General features: G+C 41.4%; 1 protein-coding gene across 1 annotated transcript in view; it reads right to left on the bottom strand.

Annotated features, from left to right (window-relative positions):
* PCSK2 (proprotein convertase subtilisin/kexin type 2) overlaps positions 1–24,866 on the bottom strand; it is a gene marked incomplete at its 5' end in the record, with an annotated part of 84,857 nt that overhangs the window by 54,373 nt on the left and 5,618 nt on the right. The window contains one exon of the mRNA XM_009328260.1: positions 243–356. Within this exon, the coding sequence (XP_009326535.1) occupies positions 243–356 (114 nt within the window). The remainder of the gene's footprint in view (positions 1–242; positions 357–24,866) is intronic.

Genomic DNA, 24,866 nt, shown 5'->3' with positions numbered 1-24,866 from the left:
TTCTCTTTCAAGCCTTCTAAGGATCTTTCCGTTGACTGAAATGAAATTCAGCTCTTGAAATGTGCTGGGTCTTCCCAGCATAAAAGATGTACAGTTAAAAACAACAGGACAGAGCCTTGAATCCATTCCCAAGTTCTTGTGACATATTTGGAAAGAAGTCTTGCAAAACATTGCAACAGCACAGAATGGCTTGAATGCCAGTTATTTAGTTATGAGTACTGTGATTTTCTTTCAAAACTTACCAGGTACCATTGCTTCGTAAATAAAGGATCATTCATGTTGATGTCAATGTCATTGATGTCTCTATATCCTCGCTTCCTTCTGCTGAAGCCTTCCTGTTGCACAGCTTTCTTTACCTGGAAGGGTTAATTTTTACATCTTTAGCTCAACATTCTTAACCACAGATAGAAAAATTTTTTAGCCTTGTTTTCATGACCGATAAGGATTACGAAATCACGTTATTTGCGTCCATGTCATTCATTTGCAAATTCTAAACCTATGGCTGATTTCAGTCAAAATTTGCAAAGACGTAGAGAGCTCAAGGACTACTACAGTGGCTTGGGGGGGGGGGGGGACACCCAGAAGTGTCCTATCTGGAGGAAAGCTACAGCTTGAACATGTTTTAGATACCTGAGAATTTGCATAAGAATGAGTCTCTATTCATGGATCTTCCTGCCGTACTTTTCTTTTCCATAGCCACCATTATCAAAACGTTGTTGTTATTAGAAGCTAAAATTATTTAACTAATTCCCAATATGTCACTGTTCCAAGCTACAGGCATTTGATAAAATGAGGATGCAGGTGTCAACCACGCTTTTACTTTTCCAGATTTTTCTCCAGGGCATTTTCAGAGTATTAGATAGCCTTTCCTTCCAAAAAGATCTGCTGGGAGAAAAATATCTGAGGTTGTGGGCTTTCATCATACTCCTGAGGTTCTCAAAACCACGTCTCATAGAGCAATCTACTTTGAGGGATTATCCTTGCAATAAATAAGTGATAAATAAATACATTGGCAAGAAAAACTAAATGGCAAAAAAGCCACTAAAGTGACCAGACTGCCTAAAGTGTAAGATATAAAAATACTGGTTATGAAACACAAGTAGCCATAGTTTTTTAGAGATCTTTTCCTTTATAAACAGCATATCCACAAAAACATTTAACTAAGCACTGCAGAAAACAAGAGAAGTTAGACACACAAATATCTCTGGAGGCAGGAACTACAAATGTCAGACCATAATCATCTTATTTGTACCCTTGTAAAAGAGCACTCCTAAAGGAGATCACTGAACGGTTGTAATTGTTGTTATAATATGTGCTAACATATTCCTAGACGTTGCAGAAGTGCTGTCAAGTTTGGCATACTCTTCTTGTACTCTTTAGCCTAACACCTGGAAGCAAGCTAGCATGAGTCCCAGCATTTAATTCAAAATAAAAAAATTATTTTAAAAAAATCTAGCCCTCTTGATCAAAGAGGAATGCTTAAAACCATGAACTGAGTACACCTTGAGGTGCAGCCAGAAGGCAGCAAAACCCCTAACATTTCCTTAGGCATTTTCTTGAAAAAAATGCATGGTTATTAAATAAATCTAGTAACTCAGAGAACCACTTCTACATGTGTGGCTTTGGCATTTCTGATTAAGACGACATATACAAGAGTTACACTACCGTGTTGCAGTAACTCATGTAGTGTCAGTCAAAATCAACAGAGGAGAAACTCATCCAAAGGCTAAATCAGATCTTAGGTCAGTTGAGTCATTCTTGGAGGTGTCCTTCTGTTTCCGTTAATTAAAGCAGGAGCCTCAAAAGACAGTGTTCAGTGAGGTGCCTAAGGCTGAGATGAAACTGAGATCTAACTGATGGGGGCTAAGAACCATTCTCCTCACAGCTATATTGCTTCATTATAACCATGAAAACCTAATACCAATTCATAGTGAGCAGGATGGGGCAGCTTGCCCTGCAAAGGCAGTATCAAATGCTTCTAAAAATCTACTTGTATGAACTCTAACTCCTTAACTAAAGGTATCAAATGATAAAATGTTTAATTGGTAGGTGCCTTCATTTATACGTGTGTTTCCATTACTTGTGCGGGTTCATTAAAAGCGGAGCAGACTGAAAAGAAAGAAAAAACCTAATACAAAATAAGCTGGAAAGAGGGCAGTGATTAAGTAGGACCCATACTAGGTGTACTTAGTGGCGCCAGGTATCTGAACAGAGTAACCAAAGGTATAAGCACACTGTTTGATACCTCTAAGATAAGGCTCAGTGATGCCATGGAGACAACAGAGCAATCACCTGTCATTACGGCTTCCTCCGTTACCACCCCTGCCTCTCTGCTTGCGACTGCAAACCCCGAGCTGTCACCACAGAAAATCATTATGAACAGAAGCCAACCCTCACTTAGAGGGATGCCAGAGAAAAAGATTTCATGCGTTTGTGCTCCCACGCAAGCTTGCTGGCTCTGTAGGGCTGAATTAAGGCACTGAATTAGGATTTAGTATGGAAGGATTTCTACTAATTAAAAAGCAATGCTTCAGAGCCCTGGCTTTTCTTTAAGACAACCCAGAGGAAGTGGGGAGCAATTTGCAGAAATAGCACAGGCTGGTTTCCCTCTTCAGGATCGTCTCATTTGTCTGATTTGTTCTGTCTTCACAATAAAATATAATTTCTTTTTTGTATTATATTACATTACATTATAATTTCCTGAGACAAGGAAATATACCCCTCAAGCAGGTATAACCTTCTCTGAACTAAAACCACTCTGTACGCTGTTTTCTGAATCTCTCACACGGAGAAAAGGCATACAGGATGTTACCATCCACAGAGGTAACAGTCTCAGAAATTGAGGCCTCTTTTTCACTACAGAAACAAGGGGGTTTTCCTCACGTTCAGTAATGATGGTAACTCATACAATTGCATCCAGAAAAGACTAGGCACTTCTGTCATGAAATGAGTTGAAAGGTTCGGGTAAGGCCTTGGTAGCTTCTCACTTACATAAGCTACAAACTGCCTCATTCAGTTGCCTTGTATAACCCTGCACGAAGCAAGAACTTGCCTTTCTCCTGATGAATATGCATCTAGAAAGCCATGAGCCCAAGATCAGATAACATCCATATATTCCAGAAAAAAATCTCCAATAAAACAAACTTATAATTGGAAAAGGGTGATGCAAATACAATTACTTGAGTGGAGAACTGCCCATTTAGGGCTGCAGATAGCTGACTGAGGAGAATCCTAGTCTTCTTGCCAACTGGGTATCTGCATTAGAAAAATGGTGTTTTTCCAGAGCTGGAAACTTGTGCTTTCGTACCTAGTCTAGATCAGGAGAGGGACCGCATCTGATTCTGTTTCTATCTTACAGTTTTCTTCTTAAAGAAGAGCTGGCCTCCCTGTGACATCAGTAACATAAATGCATTAAGTATCATATCACAGGTAATATGTTTCAAAAACACATACAAGAGAGAACATCTTTGCATGTGCAACAGTAGATGATCATTGGAAAACATTGTGATCTTGTAACGGCCATAATCCCATGTACTTGTGTCAAGTTCAGACCTGGAATCCAGCCCTCAATCCAATGCACAACACAACCTCACGCCATGTTTCAAATACTTGTTTCTCTAACTGAAGCAGGAAAAACAGCATTTGTAAGACTCAGGCTTCTGATAATAGCATCTCCAAATGATTTGAGTCTGTGAAGGCCTAGTGAAGGAGCGAGATTTTCTTACTAAAATAGCATGAATTTTACTGTCTCAAAATTAGGCTTATTTCTCAGCAGTAACAGCCTTTTGTTTATTTCATTCTTAATTCATTTATTTTTTCTTTGTTAGGATACAGAATTAAGTAGAGAGCAAAATCTGAGCATCTACTTTATTAGCATGTGACTAAATCATGTGAAAGTTACTAGCTGTGTTATAATCAGAATGAAGGTCATGTATCAAAGAAGGTAGCCCATGGATGATAAGATCCTTACAAGGAAAAAAGGTTCAAGTATTGATTTTTAATATACTTGTACTTATGCATGGCGCATAAAGTCACTTGGATGATAATAAACCAGCAGGATACTGATGCAGAACAAATTAACAAAATAATCAATTGACTGCAATACTGCTCCGGGAAGGCCAGAAACCGCAGCACTCTAACTGTGCTCTATGCTCCTGTGAATGCCAAGACAATCAGCTCCTCGTTTTGACGGAACAGGGTTAATTGTACTGGTGAGCTCCTGCAGTTAAATGACTGTTATATTGAGCATAAATGACAGATTTACTAAATTATACCAGCGGGTGCACAAAAGTGGAACAGTACACACAACCCCCAACCTCAAGAATCAAGAACTTCAGAACAGGCAAAGTCGGGCCAAATTCCAGAGGAAAAAGGCAGTCCCATGACGACATCTAGTAGGCATGGCTTGCTTGGCTTTTAAAAAAAACAAACAACATAGCAGTGAGATGGTCAACCAAAGGGAGTAGTAGTTCTTTCTTCTCTAAAGCCTCAGGGTCGATACAGGTCTGCTCCTGAAGGTGAAGTAAGAAGTTGGAAACTGGTAGCCTGTATTTTTGAAGAAGTCAGGCTGATGGTTGGACTTAGGCCCTATGAATTGTACTGAAGATCAGTCTCCCATGAAAGTGGTTTGGAACAGTGTGTCCAGATGCACGAAGGCATCGTCAAATAAACCACGTTCGGCTAGTGGAAAGCTGTCCCAACTGTTGCCGTCGTTGATTTCTGATATCCAAAGAAACATGATGGCAACAAAAGATGGAGGCAGAAAAGTTCAACTGAGCCAGAGTGATACGCATACCTAACTCTCTTTAAAAAGTAACGAGAATTGGGTATCAAGCACTTACAGCAACTTCTCGGGGTCTTATCCACGAATGACAACTCCTCTGCTCCCAAACCCCGTACAGAGTTAATAAGTGAGTGTGTCTTTTTCGCCTCTGATTTCTGTCTAAGTAAACAGAAAGACATTTAATTTTCCTGTCCACTCCACCCTCGTAACATAAAAGAGAGATGTCTCTCAGGAGGCTGGAGGTACACTGATCCCATTCATCATACACAATCATCACCTGTATTGTCCAACAGCTGCCTGCTGGCAAGAAGCTCTGAAGATGTCAGAGAGGAGCACCCATCTCACATTCTTCTACATTTTTTTAAAGCCCCAAAGTAACCAAGTTGTGTGTGACTTTCCACTACAAAATAAAAGGAATAATGCTGACTCTCCTCACTAGCAAAAAGAAAGTACAGACCTACCTGAACTGTAACTAAAGTCAGATGAACTGAACAAAACTGAATCACTTTTAAATGGCAATGGGGACAGCTCATTTCTGCTATTGAACCTGAGGTGGTGAGGCTGCTAGGCTCCATCCAGCCATGGCAATGCAGAAAATTGATGCCTTTTGTCTTAACATAGCTGGATCCATCTGCTTGATTTCAAACTTTCAAACTGTTTCAAGGCCCAGAAAGAATGAGCAGGGATGTCAGGGGGTTTGCAAGTGTCACTGACCATCCAATATTTATTAATCAAATGACATCTGCTCCTCTCGAGCAAGCTAGTAACTTTCAAAGGTTCTCATGGATCTCCCCATACATAGCAATGAGTCCCTGTTGTCAACCGCGGGTGTCTCTGGTGGATTATTCGTAACAGAGTCTCCCAGCGCCTCTTCTACCTGTATCCCTTAATCCCTGGGGAGTTTTCAGTACAGGGATTGCCACTCCTTGGTAGGTGCAGTTAGAGCCGCTCAGCAAAGATGTAGCAGCAGTTGAAGCACAAGGCCTTTGAAACATCAAGTTTATCAACACAACCTTCCCTGCCATTTCTAAGCAAAGGACACATGAAGAAAATGGTTTTCAATTTGAAAGACTTAATGAAAGTAAAAATACATCTCCTTCCATTAAAATACTTGTATTGCTCTTGTTTTATACATTTTTAAATGGCTATTTTCATAATGACAAGCATAGACAGCATAAGAATTGCTTTGATTTCTAGGGAAAGTCATGTCCACTGTAAAATATGTCCATTTGTCATTGTTCTCGGCCTTCCTTCTTCTACCTCGCTGTTTCTTTTTTGTTTTGTTACTAGTTGAAACAGTGTCATTGGATATCAAGGACCTGCTTGTTTTGGACCAGTCCTAGTTTTTCCCTTTCTCTGACCAGCCCCATTTGCCTCCACAAACACTACTGAGGTTATATAGGCCATCAGCAGATAGTAAAGCCTCTGGACACTTACGCTGTCCCCAGACAGCCCTCTTGGGATGTCTTCTCAGTTTTCCTTGACTCCAGCTTGTGCTCTTCGAACATCTTTCCCCTCTCTGGATACGATATTGCAAAAATGCCACACTCCCAGTAAAATAAAGCAAGGACAAAATACTGCCACCATTAAACTCTGACCATTACTGACTGCCTTGCACAGCAAAACCCGGCATAGTTGGGGCTGCTCACTAACTTCTCTGCCAAAATCACTGAAAATTGTAACACCAGAGGTACAGTCATTTAGGAAACTACTCCAGAAGTTCAGCATCAATCAGACAACAGTAAAATATGAAGGTGAACAGCCTGAACTCAAAGGTTCCACTCAGGCAATTAACCTTTCTCGATGGAAACACAATTTAAAGAACTAATGCTTCAACCAAGTTCATTTTTTTTTTTAAAAAACAATGCAAGAACTGACTTGCTTCTGCCTTATTTTGTGACCTTTCATTTTCCTGATATTAGTTCAGTGCTTGGTAAATAAGGAGCTTTCAAAAATAAAAGAAGGGGAAAAGAAATCAATATTTTTGTCCATTTAGCAGGCCTCTCACAGTTCAGTGACATTCAGGAAGCAGTGAGTAAAGAGACAAGGAATCAATGTGTAAGAGGAGGCTGCAGATCATATTCAGCCTGCTCACCTAAGCAATCAATAGCGCTCCTCTAGCTTCTACTTTGAAATGCAAGTGAGTTGTTTAGGCTGCAATGTAAAATGAATGCTGAGTACGGATGGTCTGCAATGGAAAACGTCAGTTTGGTACAACAGAAATTTTCATAGGATCATGCCCTCTTTGACAAAGGTTTCTTGCCCTAGGATAGAATTTATTAAAAGGAAAGACTGAGACAGAGACAAAGCCCTGGTAACTTATATGCAGTGTACTGCCTCAAGAACAAGCAAACTGCTTCACACCTCTGCTCTCTCCTCAGTTCGGCGTGAGGGCCGTATCGGGATCTACACACTATCACAGGTGCTGGCTATTCTAGGAACACTGTTCTTATTTCCAATTTTTTCACTGCTTAGACAAGCCAAAAAGAGAGCAGGAGCATCTCTGAAATCTTAAGAAGTTTCCAAAGGAATGAAAAACTGTTTCTTATTCTACACAGAGAAGCTGACATTACACTTTATTGTATATAATGACAGAAAAGTCAAAGTAATTTATATTTCAAACAATGTCTCACTGCAAGACAGCAGGACAGTCACTTCAGTTATAAAATCAAAGATCTCTGTAAGAAAGAAATTTCCCAGAGATGGGCTGTAACTGCATGTATGAACCACAGGTACACTTTATCAGCAGCTTGTGGGTAACTTTTGCAGTTCGCTGTCTCACCAGCTACACTGGGCTACAGAAATGATCAGCCTCTCCAAATCAATCAGAATAACCACCTCCCGGTACAGGTGTAAACAACAGCATGCCTGGTGACAGAAAAGAAAATTGGGCCCCATGCATGTAGGGCAATATTGACTGCAGATCCTCCCTTCTTAACTGTAAAATTAGTTGCTGTAAGTCACAGCGTTCCCTTCTCTTGCATCCCCTGGCCAAGTACTGCAGATATACCTTTCTTAAAACATCATGCTTGAAAAAGAAAGCCACCTTTTTCTTCTTCCTCAACAGTAAAAATCTTTTCATGGAGGGATTTTCATTTATTACAAAGGCCACCACCAACCTTTGAGGTGATACCCAAAGTAGGTCTAAGTTATATTTGCAGCCTCTCTGTGGTATGAAAGTGTTTTAGTTTAAACAGGAATCAGGCCCAGTTCATCTTTACGATTGCAAGCCTTTTGGCATTGAGACTAGGCTTTTGGATACGTCTGTGCAGTACATAGAAGAGAGGTGCTCACATGATGCTGAATCTTCTAATTTAATAATTCCCTTTTTGTTGTCATTTGTTCGTTTATAACTTTGGACCATTTCTTACATTCCTGGGCAGTCTTCCAGCAAAGGACTTTCCTCCTGCTCCACAATAGCTCACTAGTGCTATAAGGAGAGAGGTACTACAGAGTCCACCTTTATATAACCTCCTTTTTAAAGATTCCATTAGTACGGTTGCTGCTTCCACACAAGCAATGAATATCTGATACATCCCAAGAGAACAGGAGTGTTCAGAGGCTAAAGATTCCTCTAACTGTTGATTTTAAGTTAATTTATTTCATGAAGCAAGTCTCCAGATAAGTGGAGATTGTGAGAAAATACCACTTCGAGAAAAATCTGTTCAGTTTGGTTTGTATGGGAGGACTCAACTGACGGGCAAAATTATTCTCTTTGTCGAAGGGCACCCTTGACCCACCCTGACGCAGAAGGGACTTCTTGTAAACGTGTGAACATTTGTGCTAATGCCCAAACACATTTCCAGTCATAAAGCATCATTTGTAGCAGCTTTACCTCTAACTTCATGCATTTTCTTTCTGAATATGCCAATTTACTTTACAGACGTTATGTTTTAAGTGTACTGCGTATATACAAACTGGAAGAGCCTTGCAATATGCCTGTGTAGGTATGCATCATCATTTAGGGAAACTGAGTCAGCAGAGGATGAGACCTTGAAGTAACTCTGCAGCATGTGCTGAAAATAAACCCCCTAGTCTCCAAAGTGATTCTGCACTTAAAAGCTGGCTTCTGACCTGTGCTGTAACTCGTCATACTTCCACTTCATTCTCCACAGTCTCCTTCCCACTCAAATTTCATCTAATAGCTCATCATTTGCCTTGAAACATCTGCTTGGAAAAATACAATTCACATTTTCGCTCATGGAATTACTGGCACATATTATCCCCTTCCCATGTTAACAGTAAATATGCCATAATGTCACACTCATTGAAGAACTGCATGTTGCCCCATCCTTTATGTGATTTATTTTGCTTTCTGTGTGTACTCCTTTTCTAAACAGCTTCTAAGTCAAAAAACCAAGCATTGTTATACAGCTGCCCCCCAAGCCCAATGACAGCGTTCAGTCACGGTAACAGCAATGGGAGCTGTCTGAGGTTCCTCTCTTATGCAGTGGGGCTTAGAGTAGAAGTTTACTTCAGCTTCCTCTACCGTTTATGGCCCTTCGAAGCAGATGGGCCCCACTGGATCCAGTGGCAGTGGCAAATTTTTATACAAAAGTTTCGCCAGAATCTCAGCTGAAGAGCAACTTCCCAGAACAAAAACAGTATCATGGCACTAGGAAGGAAGGAAGGCAGAGTAGCGTCAGTGCCATTGTCCTACATACAGTGCATGAACCAAGCTGAAAATCAACTTGATTTAAATTCATTTAAGACAGTCTGGATTAAAAGTTAGTTCAAACTAGCTGTGGGTCTTCACAACCTGGTCTCATGGGGTGACAGTGAAGAAAAGGTTGGCTCCATCGTGCAGAATCCAGGCTTTCCCAAACCTGGGTTCAGAAAGGGCACGAGTGCCTTTTGATTTCTTTTTCCTGACTGCAACTCCGTGAGTGCCCTACAGAATACGATCCTTCTCTTTTGTAACCTATTCTGCACTGTCATTGTTCAAAACAGTTTTTCCTTTCCCTATTTCTTCTGCTCTGTGAGCAAATGATGCAATTTGAACTTGGGGAGAATACCTCCTGAAGAGGCATCTCTTTCAGTTAATGTGGAAGGAAGCACCTCTGCGCAGGCAGAGGAGGCCATCACAAATGGCCACTTACTCTTCTTGCGGCATCTCCTGCAGTCTCTGTTCTGACTGGGGTCCCCACTGCACCATGCAAGCAGGTTGCTAGCACTGATTACTGCCCACTGCTGTCAACACCTCCCCAGCCAGGTGGTAATGACATCTGCAGAAGGCTCATTTAGCTTTAATAAAAAACAAAGCCTATTTTTACAAAGCTGCCTGCCTAGAGTGATACAGCAACAACTGCCAAAAAGTCTAAGCTTATTCTAATATTTCAAACCTGCAACACTTAAACTTCAAGGTTCGCATGAGCGGTAGTGATATATAAGTGAGCCTTTCTTGTCCATTTTTAACGCCTTCAGAGCTCTGTTGCTATCTCAGTGCATATGAGATACAGAACTGCAAACCACTGATCTTCCTAAAGTGCTGCCTGGTGGGAATTACATGGGCTGTACAATGTCTCCTCTCAGGAAATTTCATAACTAGAAGCCAGACACAAAACAGAAGCCAATCTTATGACAGAGGGAAAACCGCAATTATGCTGCTGCTCACATTCACGTATCTGCTCATGCACCCAACAGCAGAGTGGTTGTTTATAGCACAGCTACTTCTTTATTCTCTTACCATAAATACACTGGACAGAAAAGAGAAGGGAGCTTGCTCCCATGCATGCCTTTCCCAGCCCAGTAGGAAGCAACTGATGATTTGTATCGATCAGGCTGTACACCGTAAAGGTTGCAATTGCACTTCTTCAGCTCCTAGATTCAGAGGTTTATGGATCCCCGTCACAAAGCATGTTAATAAAATCAGCAGAGGTTTACGTATCACTGCTGTGCAGCATTGGGTTAGCAGCGTATAGCTGCCAGGGACAGGCTGTCTGCCACAGAGGAAGCATCAAAACAGAACAGTTTCTACAGAACAACTTCTGTATCAAGAGAGAAGGTAAGAAAAGATGGGAAATAAGGGATTGGTTTACAAAAAGGAAAGAAACAGTCCATGTCCTGTAATTCTGTCCCTTACCCAAATCAGTTTTTAATTCAGTACTTCCAAAGGACTGACCTTGATGCTGTAGGTCATAGAATCATAGAATAGTTTGGGTTGGAAGGGACCTCTAAAGGTCGTCTAGTCCAACCCCCCTGCCGTGGGCAGGGACATCTTCAACTAGATCAGGTTGCTCAGAGCCCCGTCCAGCCTGACCTTGAATGTTTCCAGGGATGGGGCATCCACCACCTCTCTGGGCAACCTGTGCCAGTGTTTCACCACCCTCAGCATAAAAAGTTTCTTCCTTATATCTAGTCTAAATCTACCCCCCTTTAGTTTAAAGCCATTCCCCCTTGTCCTGTCGCAACAGGCCCTGCTAAAAAGTCTGCTGCCATCTTTTTTATAAAGCCCCCTTTAAGTACTGAGAGGCCACAATAAGGTCAGAATCCTTTCTTTTAATCTTCAAACATTCTCCTTCAATTCCTGCCACGGAGCCTGCAGAGAGCGCAGTTGCAGAGCTCCCTGGTACCCGGCACCGTGGGAGAGAGCATGGCCAAGGCAGACAGATCTACATCAGGGCACTTTTCCCACCTCATCCCAGAACCTGGCTGCCACGAAGTGGCAGAAAACCACCCTTTTGCCCCTGAACTCCTGACCTGCCTAGTGCCTGGCTTGAGCAGCATATCGAACCCATGTTACCCCAGGCAAAGTCTACAGCTCTTTTCTTGACAAGAAAGTCACCAGGCCATGAGCGATTTGGCAAAGGGATCACATCTAGTGTGATATTGTAGGCAGGAGACCTAACACAGAACAGCAGTTGAGTCAACAAAGCGGGGAAGAGACACCATGCTGGGGCACAGAGCCGGCCCCAATGAAACAGAGCACATAGAGAATTAACAGGGAAGAAAAAACCTGTGAAACTGAGACAAGTATTAATACGCTCAGAGTTTATCCCAGCTGAAACTCTCCTTAGCTCGTCAAGGAGACCGAGCAGTACAAGGCACAGAAGTGTGGTCTGAATATCCTTTACGGGTTTTCTCAACAACCTCCTTAGCAGAGAGGCTCTTTACATCCCTGCCCATGTTCTCCAGCAGCCTGTCCTGCTGGCTGCTGGCCAAGCCTCTCCCCAAAGCCCATCTGCACAATCAAAATTATTTTCAAAAATCTTAGAAACAAAGGGGTTTCTGCCTTGATTTCAAGGGACCAGGACATCCAAGTGGTTCAGATTTGTCACAGGCCCCTCTATTTATCCACTGCCTAGAGCAATGAAAACTGGTCCCCGAAGACTACAAAACTCATTATTAATTGGAGTTGTATGTGCACTAGCAGGGATTTTGGTGCCAGAATTTTCCCTTGTCCCTGCTGGGTCAGAGCACAGGCTCATTTAAATGAAGTGATAAAATGATCATCCTTCTGCAAATTATTTGAACTATTGCTGCTTTTTTGGCCAGGAATGAGGGACTATCTTTTCAGTTCAGTTATTAGCATAAAATAATTAGACTTTGGAGTATATTTTCCTCCCAGTGCACATACATAATTTGCATCAATATTAATAGGAACCTCCCTATTCACACTCATTGAAAGGAGGCTGTACCTCAAGGGACTGAGAAAGACTAAACCCTAAATATGCTTTTGCTTATCACCGAAGATTTCCATACACTCCTGTAAACTGCTGTCCTCATTATATACTTCTTGCTCTTCCTGGTTTATTTCCATTGAGACAAATGTTTAGCAAATCATGGAAGAAAATCATTTGCTCAGGCTTCACACAAGAGGCAATCAAAGATGATGCATGCAAATTCTATGGAAATCGCTCTTTGTGTCCAAACTTTGAGACCCAATTCATGTTATGGTTTCCAAGGAATAAAAATTTAACAGAAAAGCTTCCTTGATGAAATTACATTTCTTTAGTATGAAAAGTGATGAATCTCTGGTTAATACCAACAGTGCCTGCTGCACGCACATTTAGGGGTTCTTCATAGTTCCAAAATGCCAGCATTAACCTGTGTTACAGCAAGCACTGAAGAAGTGGCTTGAGACTAGTAGTACTTCACAGAATAACAAAAGGGAGATCCGGGGAAATAAACTACTACAGCAGAAGGATTGACTTTATGGCAGTTTGAACAGACGCCTAGATTGGGACATAAAGTCCCAGTGTCTTGGGCCACTGCAGTCTGAAGAAGTGTAAAACATTCAGTGCTGAATGACAGAATCATGGACTTGGCAAGCCGTTGACAATGCAATCAGAGATTATGTCCTTTGTTCTGGGCCTTTCCTTTAAGAGCGAGGTGAGCTGTACCTACGAATGACCATCACAAAAGGAAAATGACAAACAACAAAGCGCTGCCAAAGATACAGCGAAATTATGTAAGGGATGAAACTGCCAAAGTCTTAGCTCAAAATGTCATTTCATGAGACTGAGGGTAACAACAGTATTCTGCACAATAGAAAAAAACCCTGAGGTCCCTGAAAAGGACTGAAAATTACCATCCCCTCTACTGGGCAGGGCCCCTCATCGTTCCTCACTTCCCTTTCAGGAAGGGCCAACCAGTTTAAGTTATTCCCTCTTGTTTCATCTCACCACGTGCCACCCTGGACTGAATTGTAAATGAGATCAGGGAAATGCTCTAGGCTTAGAAACAATTTTTTTAAATGCAATCATATTCCCTATCCCAACACCAGCTATCCCTGCAACAAGAAAAATGGGAATGGTGTCAGAGGAACAAACAAAGGGGACAGAGGAGGCAGGAATACCACCGAGAAAAACAGGTGAAACCACCACAGTGGAACAACAGTGCACATTCGGTATTAGCTTCTTAGCTGAGATTCAATTCTCCAGAATTGCAACCTCCTCTTGCCCAAGGGTAAATACAGACTAACTCCATTCATTTCAGTGAAATTACTTCAGATTTTCACTGCTGCAAATTGGAGAAACATCTCTCTCATGTTTAACACCATCCCTGTGAGAAGAAAAAACTGTTAAAAGCCTCCCTCCAGTTGAACTCAAGTTCAAACTTGCTGGGCTGAACTTGTGAGGACAAATTATTATTCTTTGCTTCAGGGGAGAATGTCTGTTTCCAAAGAAGTAACCAAATTAGAATATGGAACCCACTGGTGAGGAAAAGATGTTGACATATTGAGGGGGAACGAGTAAGTAGGGGTGCCCAGAGGAGGTGCATACTATGAAGCCAGAGCAGCATGCAGAGCCTGGTGAATCAGTATGCTTAGGCTCTGCAAGCAGCAACAGCACATGGACATGGCCTGGAGACCTCCTAGTGTAGGTGCACTGCTGGTGCCCCTCGTAAGTGGCTCCTCTCCAGCGTTTCCATCTTGGACCTTGTGGAAGGTCAGCATAAGCGCCTGCATCCAATTCCACAGAAATACTGCAAAAATCCCAGTGTGATCCCCACCTGAGGTACGTGGTGTTCCTTCACATGCTTCTCCTCCCTCCCATTTAAGCCAGTACCCTCTTCCTCCACAGGTGCCTAAAGGTGCTGAAAACTGTCCAGAGGAATTTCTCTTCCCTTTATCGTAAATCACAAAGCAGGCAACATTTAGAGAGGAAGAAAGCAGAAGCTCCTCATACCTTACAGAAGCGTGTAACTGAGGTCATGGTTTGGTCAGGGATGAAGGAAGCAGATGGTTATTTTGTTTGTCTTCCCCTGAGATCTGTTACGAAAACAGAGTCCTGGAAAGCTACTGTGTTGTCTGTGAAAAACTTATCTGAGGTCCTTACGAAAAATATGGCTGAAAAGAAAAAAAACCCTTTCCTGTTGTCAACCTTCACAACAAAAAATAAAGGCAGAACTGAGAAAAGTTGTCTCCTATTCCCCCCTCATATGTCCCCTCTCAATTTAACTCAGGACTTCACAAAAAACCCACACAAATCTCAAGAAAACCATTCATCATGTCTTTCATCAAAATCGCTAGTTCCTCTAGTCAAGGTGGGTAGCTGCTGTTTCAATCAGGCAAAACATATTAAAAGAGGTTTCAAATCACCCCACAAAGGGGACAAAAGCTATTTATCATTTCATTCCACATCTCCACCTGAGGGCAATGTGCTCAAAGAAGACAGCACCTCGGCCTGGAGGCAGTGCTGCACTTTGGGATCAGAGCTACGAAGATGCCTTGTTCTGGTGTTCTACGGATGCTCCTGGCAGTTGGGGCAGGAGAACTGAAAGGAGCTAAATGTCAGCTTCCTACCCGCAGAGACCCAAGAGAGCTCCGATTTCCATGAGCAAATACTATAATAAAAACCATGCAACACCTATGCAACCCTAATTGCTAAGAAATCACCGATACATCTCTCTGACAAACCATACCTTCCCCAGCTGGTCAACTCACATTTGGGGTCAGTAGCATAGTCTAAAGTAGGTCTAAAGTAGCACAAAGACACACAGTTCCCTGACTTTCTGCTTCTTTCCATCTGAAAATGCAAAGGCAGGGGGGTGTTGTTGGATTTTACCTTCTGGGAAACGCTGCACCTATATATTTTAAATGTATAAACTGCAGCGTGTTCAGTCAAATAACTCGTGCATAGTTTATGCAAAAAATCAGTTGCTCATTGGATAGCAAAGAATGGAACAGTAAATGAAAAAATGTTACTTAGGTTACAGTCTCCTGAGCACAAAGAACCTCTCACTCAAATCTCTGTTAACGCTACAGAGGTAAATGTGTTTCTCTATATGCTGCTGCTGCTGTTACCCAGGATGAGGAAGCGCCGTCCTGAGAAAAGCTGGAATAAGCCACGGGGAAGCAAGGACAGGAGCAGAGGCAGGACTGCTAGTACTGGATTATACCCAGGGACAAATGCCTCCATACAATTCTGTTATTATTTTACGCTTAGATAGCCTCTAGCACAGTAATGTTCCCCGAGCCTCCAGATCATGCATGTGGAAACACTAAATTACAACAGTAATTACAGTTTAAGGTTACTGTCCTTTGTCTAAGTCTTTTGGGCTTCAGAGGATCTGCGCTAATCTCTTCGTTTTTATTTTTTCTCCACTGTTCTCATCTCAGTTTTCTTATTGCCCAGGTGCTGTAAAGACCACAAATGGCTGTAATCCAACCTCTTTTTTTTTTCCTTCTTCTCTTTTTCCCAGAACAGTAGACTGGGCATCTGGAATCTACTCCTGCTTTTGCTCTGCTTCGTTGTGTGACCTTTTGGAAAATTTAAAGCCCCCTTCTATTTATTTCCAGCATTTGTGAAATGGGCATACATGCTTTGAAACCTGTAGTTAAAGATTATTTCATTACATACTGTAAAAGACCACAAATTATTTCAGATGGACAGACAGATCATTTCAGTGGGAGATCTTCAAGCATTAAATCGCCAAAGCAGTCCCTTTCTCACTGTCGTCTATTTTGTAGGCAGATAGAAAGTACTTGGGACGATTTATTTGACTTCTGGCTTACGCTGAATTATTCAGTGTTTGCAAGTCAGGTAGGTAATTCACCTTGCACACACTTTTCAAGTACAGTGCTAATAAGAAAACCACGATGGGTAGATTTTTTCTGACAAACAACACTCTCAGGTAAACAGCTGTCTTTATGGAAATATGTCCTTTCTCTATGCAAAAATGTTCAGTATTCCACAGTCAATGGCAGGACACCAGCAGACGTCAGTTTGACTCATACTCCTAAAAGCAATGTCCTTCTTCATACCTTCCAAACTCAATCTGGAATTTGCATTTCTTTTATACACTCAACTTTCTTCCAAACCTCACTGACACATGAAAGTGAAAACATTTCATAATTAAACTCCAAATTCTACTGAGACTGCATATGGCAACTCTGAAATTAAACAAAAAATGTTTTTTCACTACGGCAAGTTGCTCACTGCAGAAAAAGTTTTCTTCCTTAGAGGTAACTAACCAAACCCAACCATTTATATCCCCTTTTCCAGGTTTTTCTTCAACTAGCTTCTTGGAAGTTAAAAAAATTATTCGTACCTCACCTTCTGTATGTCTCAAGTTAACTACTGGGGTTTTTTTGGTTTTCAGTGAATTATAGCCTATGAGTAAAAATGCTTCCTCCTTTGGAGGACTGCATCACTCAGCTCCCATTAGCTCCTCAGAACAGGGTTTAAGAAGCCACTAAGTATGCTCTGACTGAGGGAAATCTCAGCCTCCTTAGATGGTTTTAGAAAAGGCAGGGTGAGTTGAGCTCCCCTGGATTTGTTTGTGATAAACTCTTCAGGCAGTTTTGGATAACAATGGCTTCCTAGACTAACATCCAAACAGGACTAAAAAAAGCTTTTGATGTCGACACTTCAGCAAATTGTCATCGTTCGGTGAATTAGCGACAGAAAGAGTTAGCTTGTGCCAAGCCCCTTTGCTTCAATTTTTCAAAATGGCTATGGAGCAAAGACCCAGTGGAGGTTTGCTAGAGTTAACTGGCATCAGAGAGCAAGAGGTTTGCACAGCTGTGAGAAGCTCTAGCCCTCACAGTGGCACTGCTGCCTTTAAGTTTGTTCGTGGCCATTTAGATGCAATTAAGAGCAGCAGTGAAGTGAGGAGCGAGTTACTCATTTCTATGAGAGGGAGAAGGCTGTAGTCCTGGCTTATAATCAGATGCTTGCTTCAGAGGTTGTCTCCCACTAGCTATTTTTCCTTGCATGAAACATACTTTTCACGTTGTGGAAATTGGAGTCAGACCTATGGATGTCTGGAAATAGGATGTTCATTTGGAAAGAAATAATGAAACTGAAGAAAACAGTCAAAATGATCATGAAACAAAATCTTACAAAGGTTCCAACCAGAAACGCTGAAACAAAATTAAACTTGTTTTTCTGCTAAATAAAATCATTTGGTGCAATAAAATATTTTTGCCCTGATTCAGTATTTCAAATATGAAAATGTAGATTCTGTTTCTGTTACTTTCTGATTGCACTATCAGAAATAAAATGAGTTGAGGTCTTAAAAATAATTTTTTTCTTCAGGAAAATAAGAATTTTAGTTAGTTGATTGTCCGATGGAAAAATTTTCATAAGCTTTTCTTATAACATGCCCTGCACAACTTGGGGAAGGACCCTTGAGATTTATGAGATATGAATATGGTTAGATGTGGAAACAAGGAAATAGAAGTTTAACACGGAAGTTTCCCTTCCTCTTTTCAGAAAATAAATAGTCCAAACAGAAATCCTCTTCCTATAGCAATCAAGGGAATTATTCCAAGAAAAGCTCATATTCCAAAACAAATAAAATGGATTCCAATGAACATTTTCCCAGGAGAGCATCACAGCTGAGAAAAGAAAATAAAGCAAGCACTGTTCAATTATGTCAGTATCTCCCGGCCTAAGAGAATCAGCATTTTTGTCCAAACTCTGCCAGAGATTGCTTGTTGCCCCATGGTATCAGATCCATAAAATGTGTGAGGCAGGCTATTACAAGAAGAGTTCAGATTGTTCTGAGTTGGAAAAAACAGCAGTTATAATGGTACCTATAAGGTTTATAAAAGGTATCTCACATTTTTAAGACACTCTGCAGACACTGACTGGAACGTGGCTTCTCCAAAGAGCAGAGGGGCTGGGAGAGCAGCTGCCAGCTGGAGAGAAAATGTCTCCAGGCATAACAGCACTGACTTCGGTGGAACCACGCCTAGGACAAAAGTGATGCAGTGATCCATAGAATCATAGAATCGTTAAGGTTGGAAGAGACCTCCAAGATCATCGAGTCCAACCATCAACCCAACACCACCATGTCCTCTAAACCATGTCCCTAAGCGCCTCATCTACATGTCTTTTAAATACTTCCAGGGATGGTGACTCAACCACTTCCCTGGGCAGCCTGCTCTAATGTTTAACCACTCTTTCAGTAAAGAAATTTTTCCTCATGTCCAATCTAAACCTCCCCTGGCGCAGCTTGAGGCCATTTCCTCTCGTCCTTTCGCCAGTTACTTGGGAGAAGAGACTGACACCCACCTCGCTACAGCCTCCTTTCAGGTAGTTGTAGAGCACAATAAGGTCCCCCCTGAGCCTCCTTTCCTCCAGGCTGAACAACGCCAGTTCCCTCAGCTGCTCCTCATAAGACTTGTTCTCCAGACCCTCCACCAGCTTCGTCGCCCTTCTCTGGACACACTCCAGCACCTCAATGTCTTTCTTGTAGTGAGGGGCCCAAAACTGAACACAGTATGTGAGGTGCGGCCTCACCAGTGCCAAGTACAGGCACATCCAGAAGCGCTGAAGGGGAAGGCTGGCTGAGCACCAGGGAAATCAGTGGCCTAACACAGAAGACAGGCTCAGGATTGAGTTTATCTTATTTGCCAGATGACAAAGCCAAGTTAGATGGGAACAAATGTAATCAATCACTCAGTCTCAGACTCCAAGAAAAAACGCAGGGCATCTTCTTGCCCCAGTGGCTTATTTTATTTTTCAGGTTCTTGATGAGGATAAGGATACAACCAATGCATCTGGACTTCCTCCAAAGAAAAGGAATAGGAGAGAGTGTGCAGAGGTGGTGAGGAAGAAGAGAACCAGCTATTAATGTTCAGCATAGCACTGCAGTGTTACATAAGCTAGAGCCCAGCAGTAATCAGCTTAGTGATACTGCTGTGAGACCAGGAGTCTAAAAATAATAACTAGATCTGGCAACTCTGGTTCTTCTGTGAAGACTTCACATTTGCAAGGCTCATGGATCCCTTACTGTGTATTCCTCTGTATGAGAGAATAATGCTTGGAATCAATAAAGATGAAATGAATGGAGACCGACTATTTACATTTATGAAATGTTAAGTCTGTACACATAGTAAGAGCACATTTCTTCTCAGCACTCGGACAGTAGATGGCTATCAATATAAAACATAAAGCAGCATCTTCACGGAAGTGTGGCCATTCAGCTATCACTTCATACAAGCGAAGTTGTAATATTGACCAGAGTCCATTTATGATAATATGGAGCTGATATTATACAACTAATTAGGAAAAATACGTAACATGGAGATGTTACGGTATTTCTTAGTCTTTCCACAACGTTTTATTCTACCCAGTCCTGTTCTCCCTCAGTATGGAAGTTTACAAGGCCAAGATGCGTTATTCAACTTCACCAACCCATGACATACATATTAGCATTTTAATTACTATTGGCTATTCTCAGTTGTTAGAGGTACCCATTTTGCTGAAAAGCCATGTTCCAATGCAGCATCAAATAATTACTGCAGAAAACCATTCAGAAACAATTTAAATCTAAACCTTTAATTCACTTCCATTGTATCTCTAAATACTGCAATCAACTTTCTCTGACCTTTGTAAACCCTTTTTTGTATTCATGGAACGCATCATGTACACAAGCAATGATTTCACAGATATATTTATATCTCCTTGTTGGCTTCTAGGCTGTTGAGTTGGTGGCAAAAAAATTTAATATTATACTTAAGATATTGCATACACACTTTGAAGATCTGGAAACACACAATGCTTGTAGCAACAGTGGTTTGGAACAGATTGCAATAAACCAATAGACCGAAATGCTGTTCACAAAGAAAACACTCATCAAATTTTAAACAACAGTAAAGTATGTTAAATGGCATGAGTGGATGCACTACATAATACATTTATTGTGTGATATAGTAACATATGCCATTATATCAATTCTTTTAGCTTGAGTCTCTTAGTAGAAGGGGGGGGTGGGGGTGGGGTTTACATCACATCCCTGTGACACAAGCCCTGGCACAGCATGCTCAGATACCCCAGAAAACTACACCAAAAAATGTTCCAGTCTTACGTTGTTATTGATTTAATTGCACATCTTTAGCTGCACCGCCTTTTACTTATTGCCAATGGCATATACAGTAAATGGTTCTGGTCATCTAACTCTACACACAAGAAACCCAGCCACTGTTTTAACAGCTGATTTTCTGAAGTCAAGAAAGAACAGAAATAAACTGTTATAAATCACGTTCATTCTAAATCTACCATGTCACAGTCTAAAATACATGGGCATCATATTTTATCAGGTACAATATTTTAACTAATTCTATATTCTTCTCAAAGTATATGTCAACCAATACATTTCCAATCTTTCAAAAGGGTTTAACTCAAAGGCAGTTTTCCAGTGTCCAAATTTTCTGTCAGGCTTCGAGATTTGCCAAAAGAAAATAGATTTCAAAGTGTCTTGCATTGTTCCTGAGGAAGTTTTTCTAGCATACAATTTACTTGTGTTGAAAACAAGAAAGTATAGCTGAATACACACACTTTCTAAACTGAAAGTGAAGTTAACCCTGAAGATGGGCTTACACATGGCAGTCTGGATTCTGTGTAGCTCTAACGTTGGTGACTTGGGAAGGGAGAGCACTTTTGAACCCCCACTTATTTTGCCATCATCAAGCACAAGTGCTCCCAGGCCATGACTGACTCTTCCAAGTCAACCCCAGCTGTCCTGAACTGAGCCCTGGCAAGACAAAGGAAAAGGGTCACCACATGGGCCAGGAGACGCTGGTACAATGACAGCCCAGAGAAGGCAAAGCCAACCAGTGCCTGCTTTCCTTCGTCTCACCAACTCAGGCTGCAGCTGGCTCAAGCTTCCCAAGGGAGAAAGGCGTGATTACCACCAACACTACGTCCGTGGATTCCTGGATGCAGTGAATGCCAAGATATTCACGACCTTCAGTGAGTTAGCTCAGCACATCAAAGCACTGCATTTATTATTCAAAACCAAACCAAACTTGTCCCAGACGAAAGCAAACTCGTGCAGCACATTAGGGTCCATGTTAATCCAAAGTCACTGGCTCACACTGTCCATTCTTCTCAACACCCTACTAACAAAAAACCCTAAACCATGTATTCTCACCACTGCCACTGCTTGTATTATAATATTAAACAGAACCCACTGAAGATTCAAGGCTGGAAATTGCACAGACAAAGGCAAGGCCTGCTCCACAAACAGAGACTCTATTCATCAGGCAGGAAAGAAGAGGGAGACAGGAAAAAGCAGGAGACTGCGGAGCGATGCTGCAGTCAAGAGAACAGACCTCAACAATAAAGCAGAAACGTAACTAATGCCAGTTCAGCAATTTACAGGCAGCAAAGTGGAGGCTGATTGTGGTCAGCTGTCTCAACAGGTTGTTGTAAAATTACTGAACTTCCATGCCGTTACAAGTATTTTTGAGGAATAAAGCTCATTTTACTGCCTTACCGCACCTTACCCCACGTATCATGTTCAGCAATATGAAAATGATATAATACGTGACTGGAAGTAACTTCAAGAGGTCATCTGAACCATCCCAGGGTCCAGGGAGGAATCAGCGACACTGGAGTCAGTTATGATCACTGCCTACCCTTGTCTTAAAACCACTGACCACACGGCCTCCACAGCTCCCGATGGCACCAGGACTGCAGTGCATCAGTAATTTTATTTTTGGAAAATTCCACATGAATCTGCACAGCATCGTCTTCACTTATCAGTCTATTATCTTGCAGTACGTTCATTTATATTTTTCTAATAGAAATAGTTTTCGCTTACCCTGTAATTTTAGTTATACACTAATTCCATAAAAGACACAGGTATGTTTAAGCTTGATGCCATTTTGATAGTCTATTTTATTATGTGCAGCTAATGGTGCTTTTTCATATAATATAACTATACAAGATTTCCAACATTCTTGAATGCTGATGTTGATAGACCAGGTTTTTTTCTCTTTGTAGCTGTTTTTCTAGTTACAAATAGAAATAATAGATCAATTCAGCTTAGCTTTTACATCATGATGGATATAAGTGCATTTGCTCCAGCAGCAAATTGTTTGAAATATTTAATTTTCCATACTGAGTAGTGTTGTGATATTTCACATTAGAACTGTATTGCACATCACAAATACAATACACAGCCCAAATACAAGCCAGCAATACTGCACTTAATATCAGGAATTCAAACTTGGAAACTGGGAAATTCTTCAGTGAGTATTCTTAACATACTCACTCTGCAGTGAAGGGGACTACTGCGTCAACCTAAGTGACAGCTTAAGTATCCAAGTGATTCTAGGCCTCATTATTTTTTTCTATCCGAAAGAGAGAGTTCTTTTTATTCTTATTATAGAAACTGACTCCTATGCAATAATCATGATATCTCAATTAAAGAGCAGCTAAATGCTTTACAGTTGAAGTCACTGTTGGTCAACTACACAAAACTTCACTGAACAGGGCTTTCTGTAAGCAGTTTATCTCCATCAACCCTTGTTGTGCATGTACAGAGTCTACAAAGGCCTTGGACAACAAGAAATAGGAATCCCTCAGATTCCGTTTTTGAAAAGCAATCACAGGGAATTTAGCAATCATTATTTGCAGTGACAATAGCCAGGCTACTATACTACGTATAGTAGAGTCATGAACCAAACTTGTTACTTCACTGAATTTCCAACATCTTTCTTTTGACATTATCACTGACACAAACAACTTCATGGCCTAAAGACTAGTTTATCCTCCACACTCCGGAAGCACAGCAGTACCCCCTTCACTTCTGTCAACAGTGCAAGAGGGGCAAAGTAGCGGGAAAACTTTTTTCCTCACTTGTCAGACCCCTAAATCTCCTCTTTGCAGCCCTGTTGATTTCTTGTTTGGAATGACAAAGATCATACAACACATGTAGCATATTTCCTATAATTACTTATCTTTGTCCTACTGGCTGTTTGACCCTTTCTCTTTCCACGTCTGAAGTGCAGGTTGAATTCCACCTTCCCATGAACTGACTCTAACTGCATCTGACTTTTTTTTAATACTGTGCTGTAATCTCTGCTGCTTCTTCCTTTTCATCTTCTCAGGTAACCCCACTCATGAACCTGTACATTTAAATAACCATCCACCAACATCTGCAAAGGGTCTAAATATCATTAAAGCAAAATGCTTCATTTAAGTGTTAAATTCTCTCAGTAATAAGACATACACCAGATCAATTACCAGATGATCTAATAGATACAGCTGACTAGAGTTTCCTCAGGAAAATCAGGTTTCTTCTTATAATGCTTGCCAACTGGCTTCATTATGAATTAGAAATACAAAATCTTCAAAAAGGGCCCTGAGCTGTATGGGAAAGCAAAACACACATAGTTCAAGATGATATCAACTTGAAGAAGTTATTAATACAAGAACAGGCCTCCCTCTGTGAACTGGAACACACTCTTGGAACCCCTTCCTCAAATAGACTGCATAAAGCATAAGACAACTTACGCCAGAAACAGATAAACCAGGGATCCATTCGTGGAAGACACTGCCTGTTTTCTGCACAACATGCTGCATTTTGTCAGGATGATTGATGACAAAAACGTCTTCAGCTCTTGTTTGGTGAACAAGCTGGCAATACAGCTTCAACCGACAGTGTGTAGGTTTGAGGGTAGCTGGGGTTTTTTCAGCATTGGAAAGAAGACATTTCCTCTAATGAGTTTTCCTTGGCTGTTCAATATTTATTACAGCTACTTAAACCTAGCTTTTATTACTTAATGTTCCATTTCCTTCCAAAAGGATAACACTGATGCTCATGTAATGCTGCCCTATAGTCTCATAAAATTGATGGCAGCTCCAAACTTTTCCTGGGCATAATCCTACCAGCATGTCAGCCCCATGATAGCATATATCAGGGCAAAATGCTAAATAGACTTCACTGGGAAGTCTGTCACCTCTACCATCTGCAGCATGAATTTACATAAAAGAGCTGAAAACATGAAGAGCTTTTTATTCTGCCATTTTCTCCTGCCTCTCTATCCTATCACACACATCCATACCTCCCTCCATGACAGAGAACCGGACGGGGGACCTGAAGCTTTCCCCCAAGATTTGAGACAGGGTAGCAAGTCTTGGGCATTACATTCACTTTATATAACATTTATCCCCACAGAGGCTGAAAGTTTTGTATAGATCCGGGGTCACTGCTGTGGTGAACTGCACAGAAATTAATCCCTCTACCTGCAAAGGGAGTCGACAGCAGGATTACAACAGTGCACAGGTCAAGCACTGGCCCTTTCCTATGGGATGGATTTTGGTATTGCTGCCCCTTTGCTTTCAGCAGCAAGCCAGCTTTCTTCTCAGAGGAAGGAAGCACCTTAGGATACCTTCCAAAG

The sequence above is a fragment of the Pygoscelis adeliae genome, unplaced genomic scaffold, assembly GCF_000699105.1.
Source record: "Pygoscelis adeliae isolate BGI_AS28 unplaced genomic scaffold, ASM69910v1 Scaffold547, whole genome shotgun sequence".
NCBI lineage: Eukaryota > Metazoa > Chordata > Aves > Sphenisciformes > Spheniscidae > Pygoscelis > Pygoscelis adeliae.
Note: the sequence above shows the minus strand (reverse complement) of the source record. Positions and strands in the feature narration are given on the sequence as shown.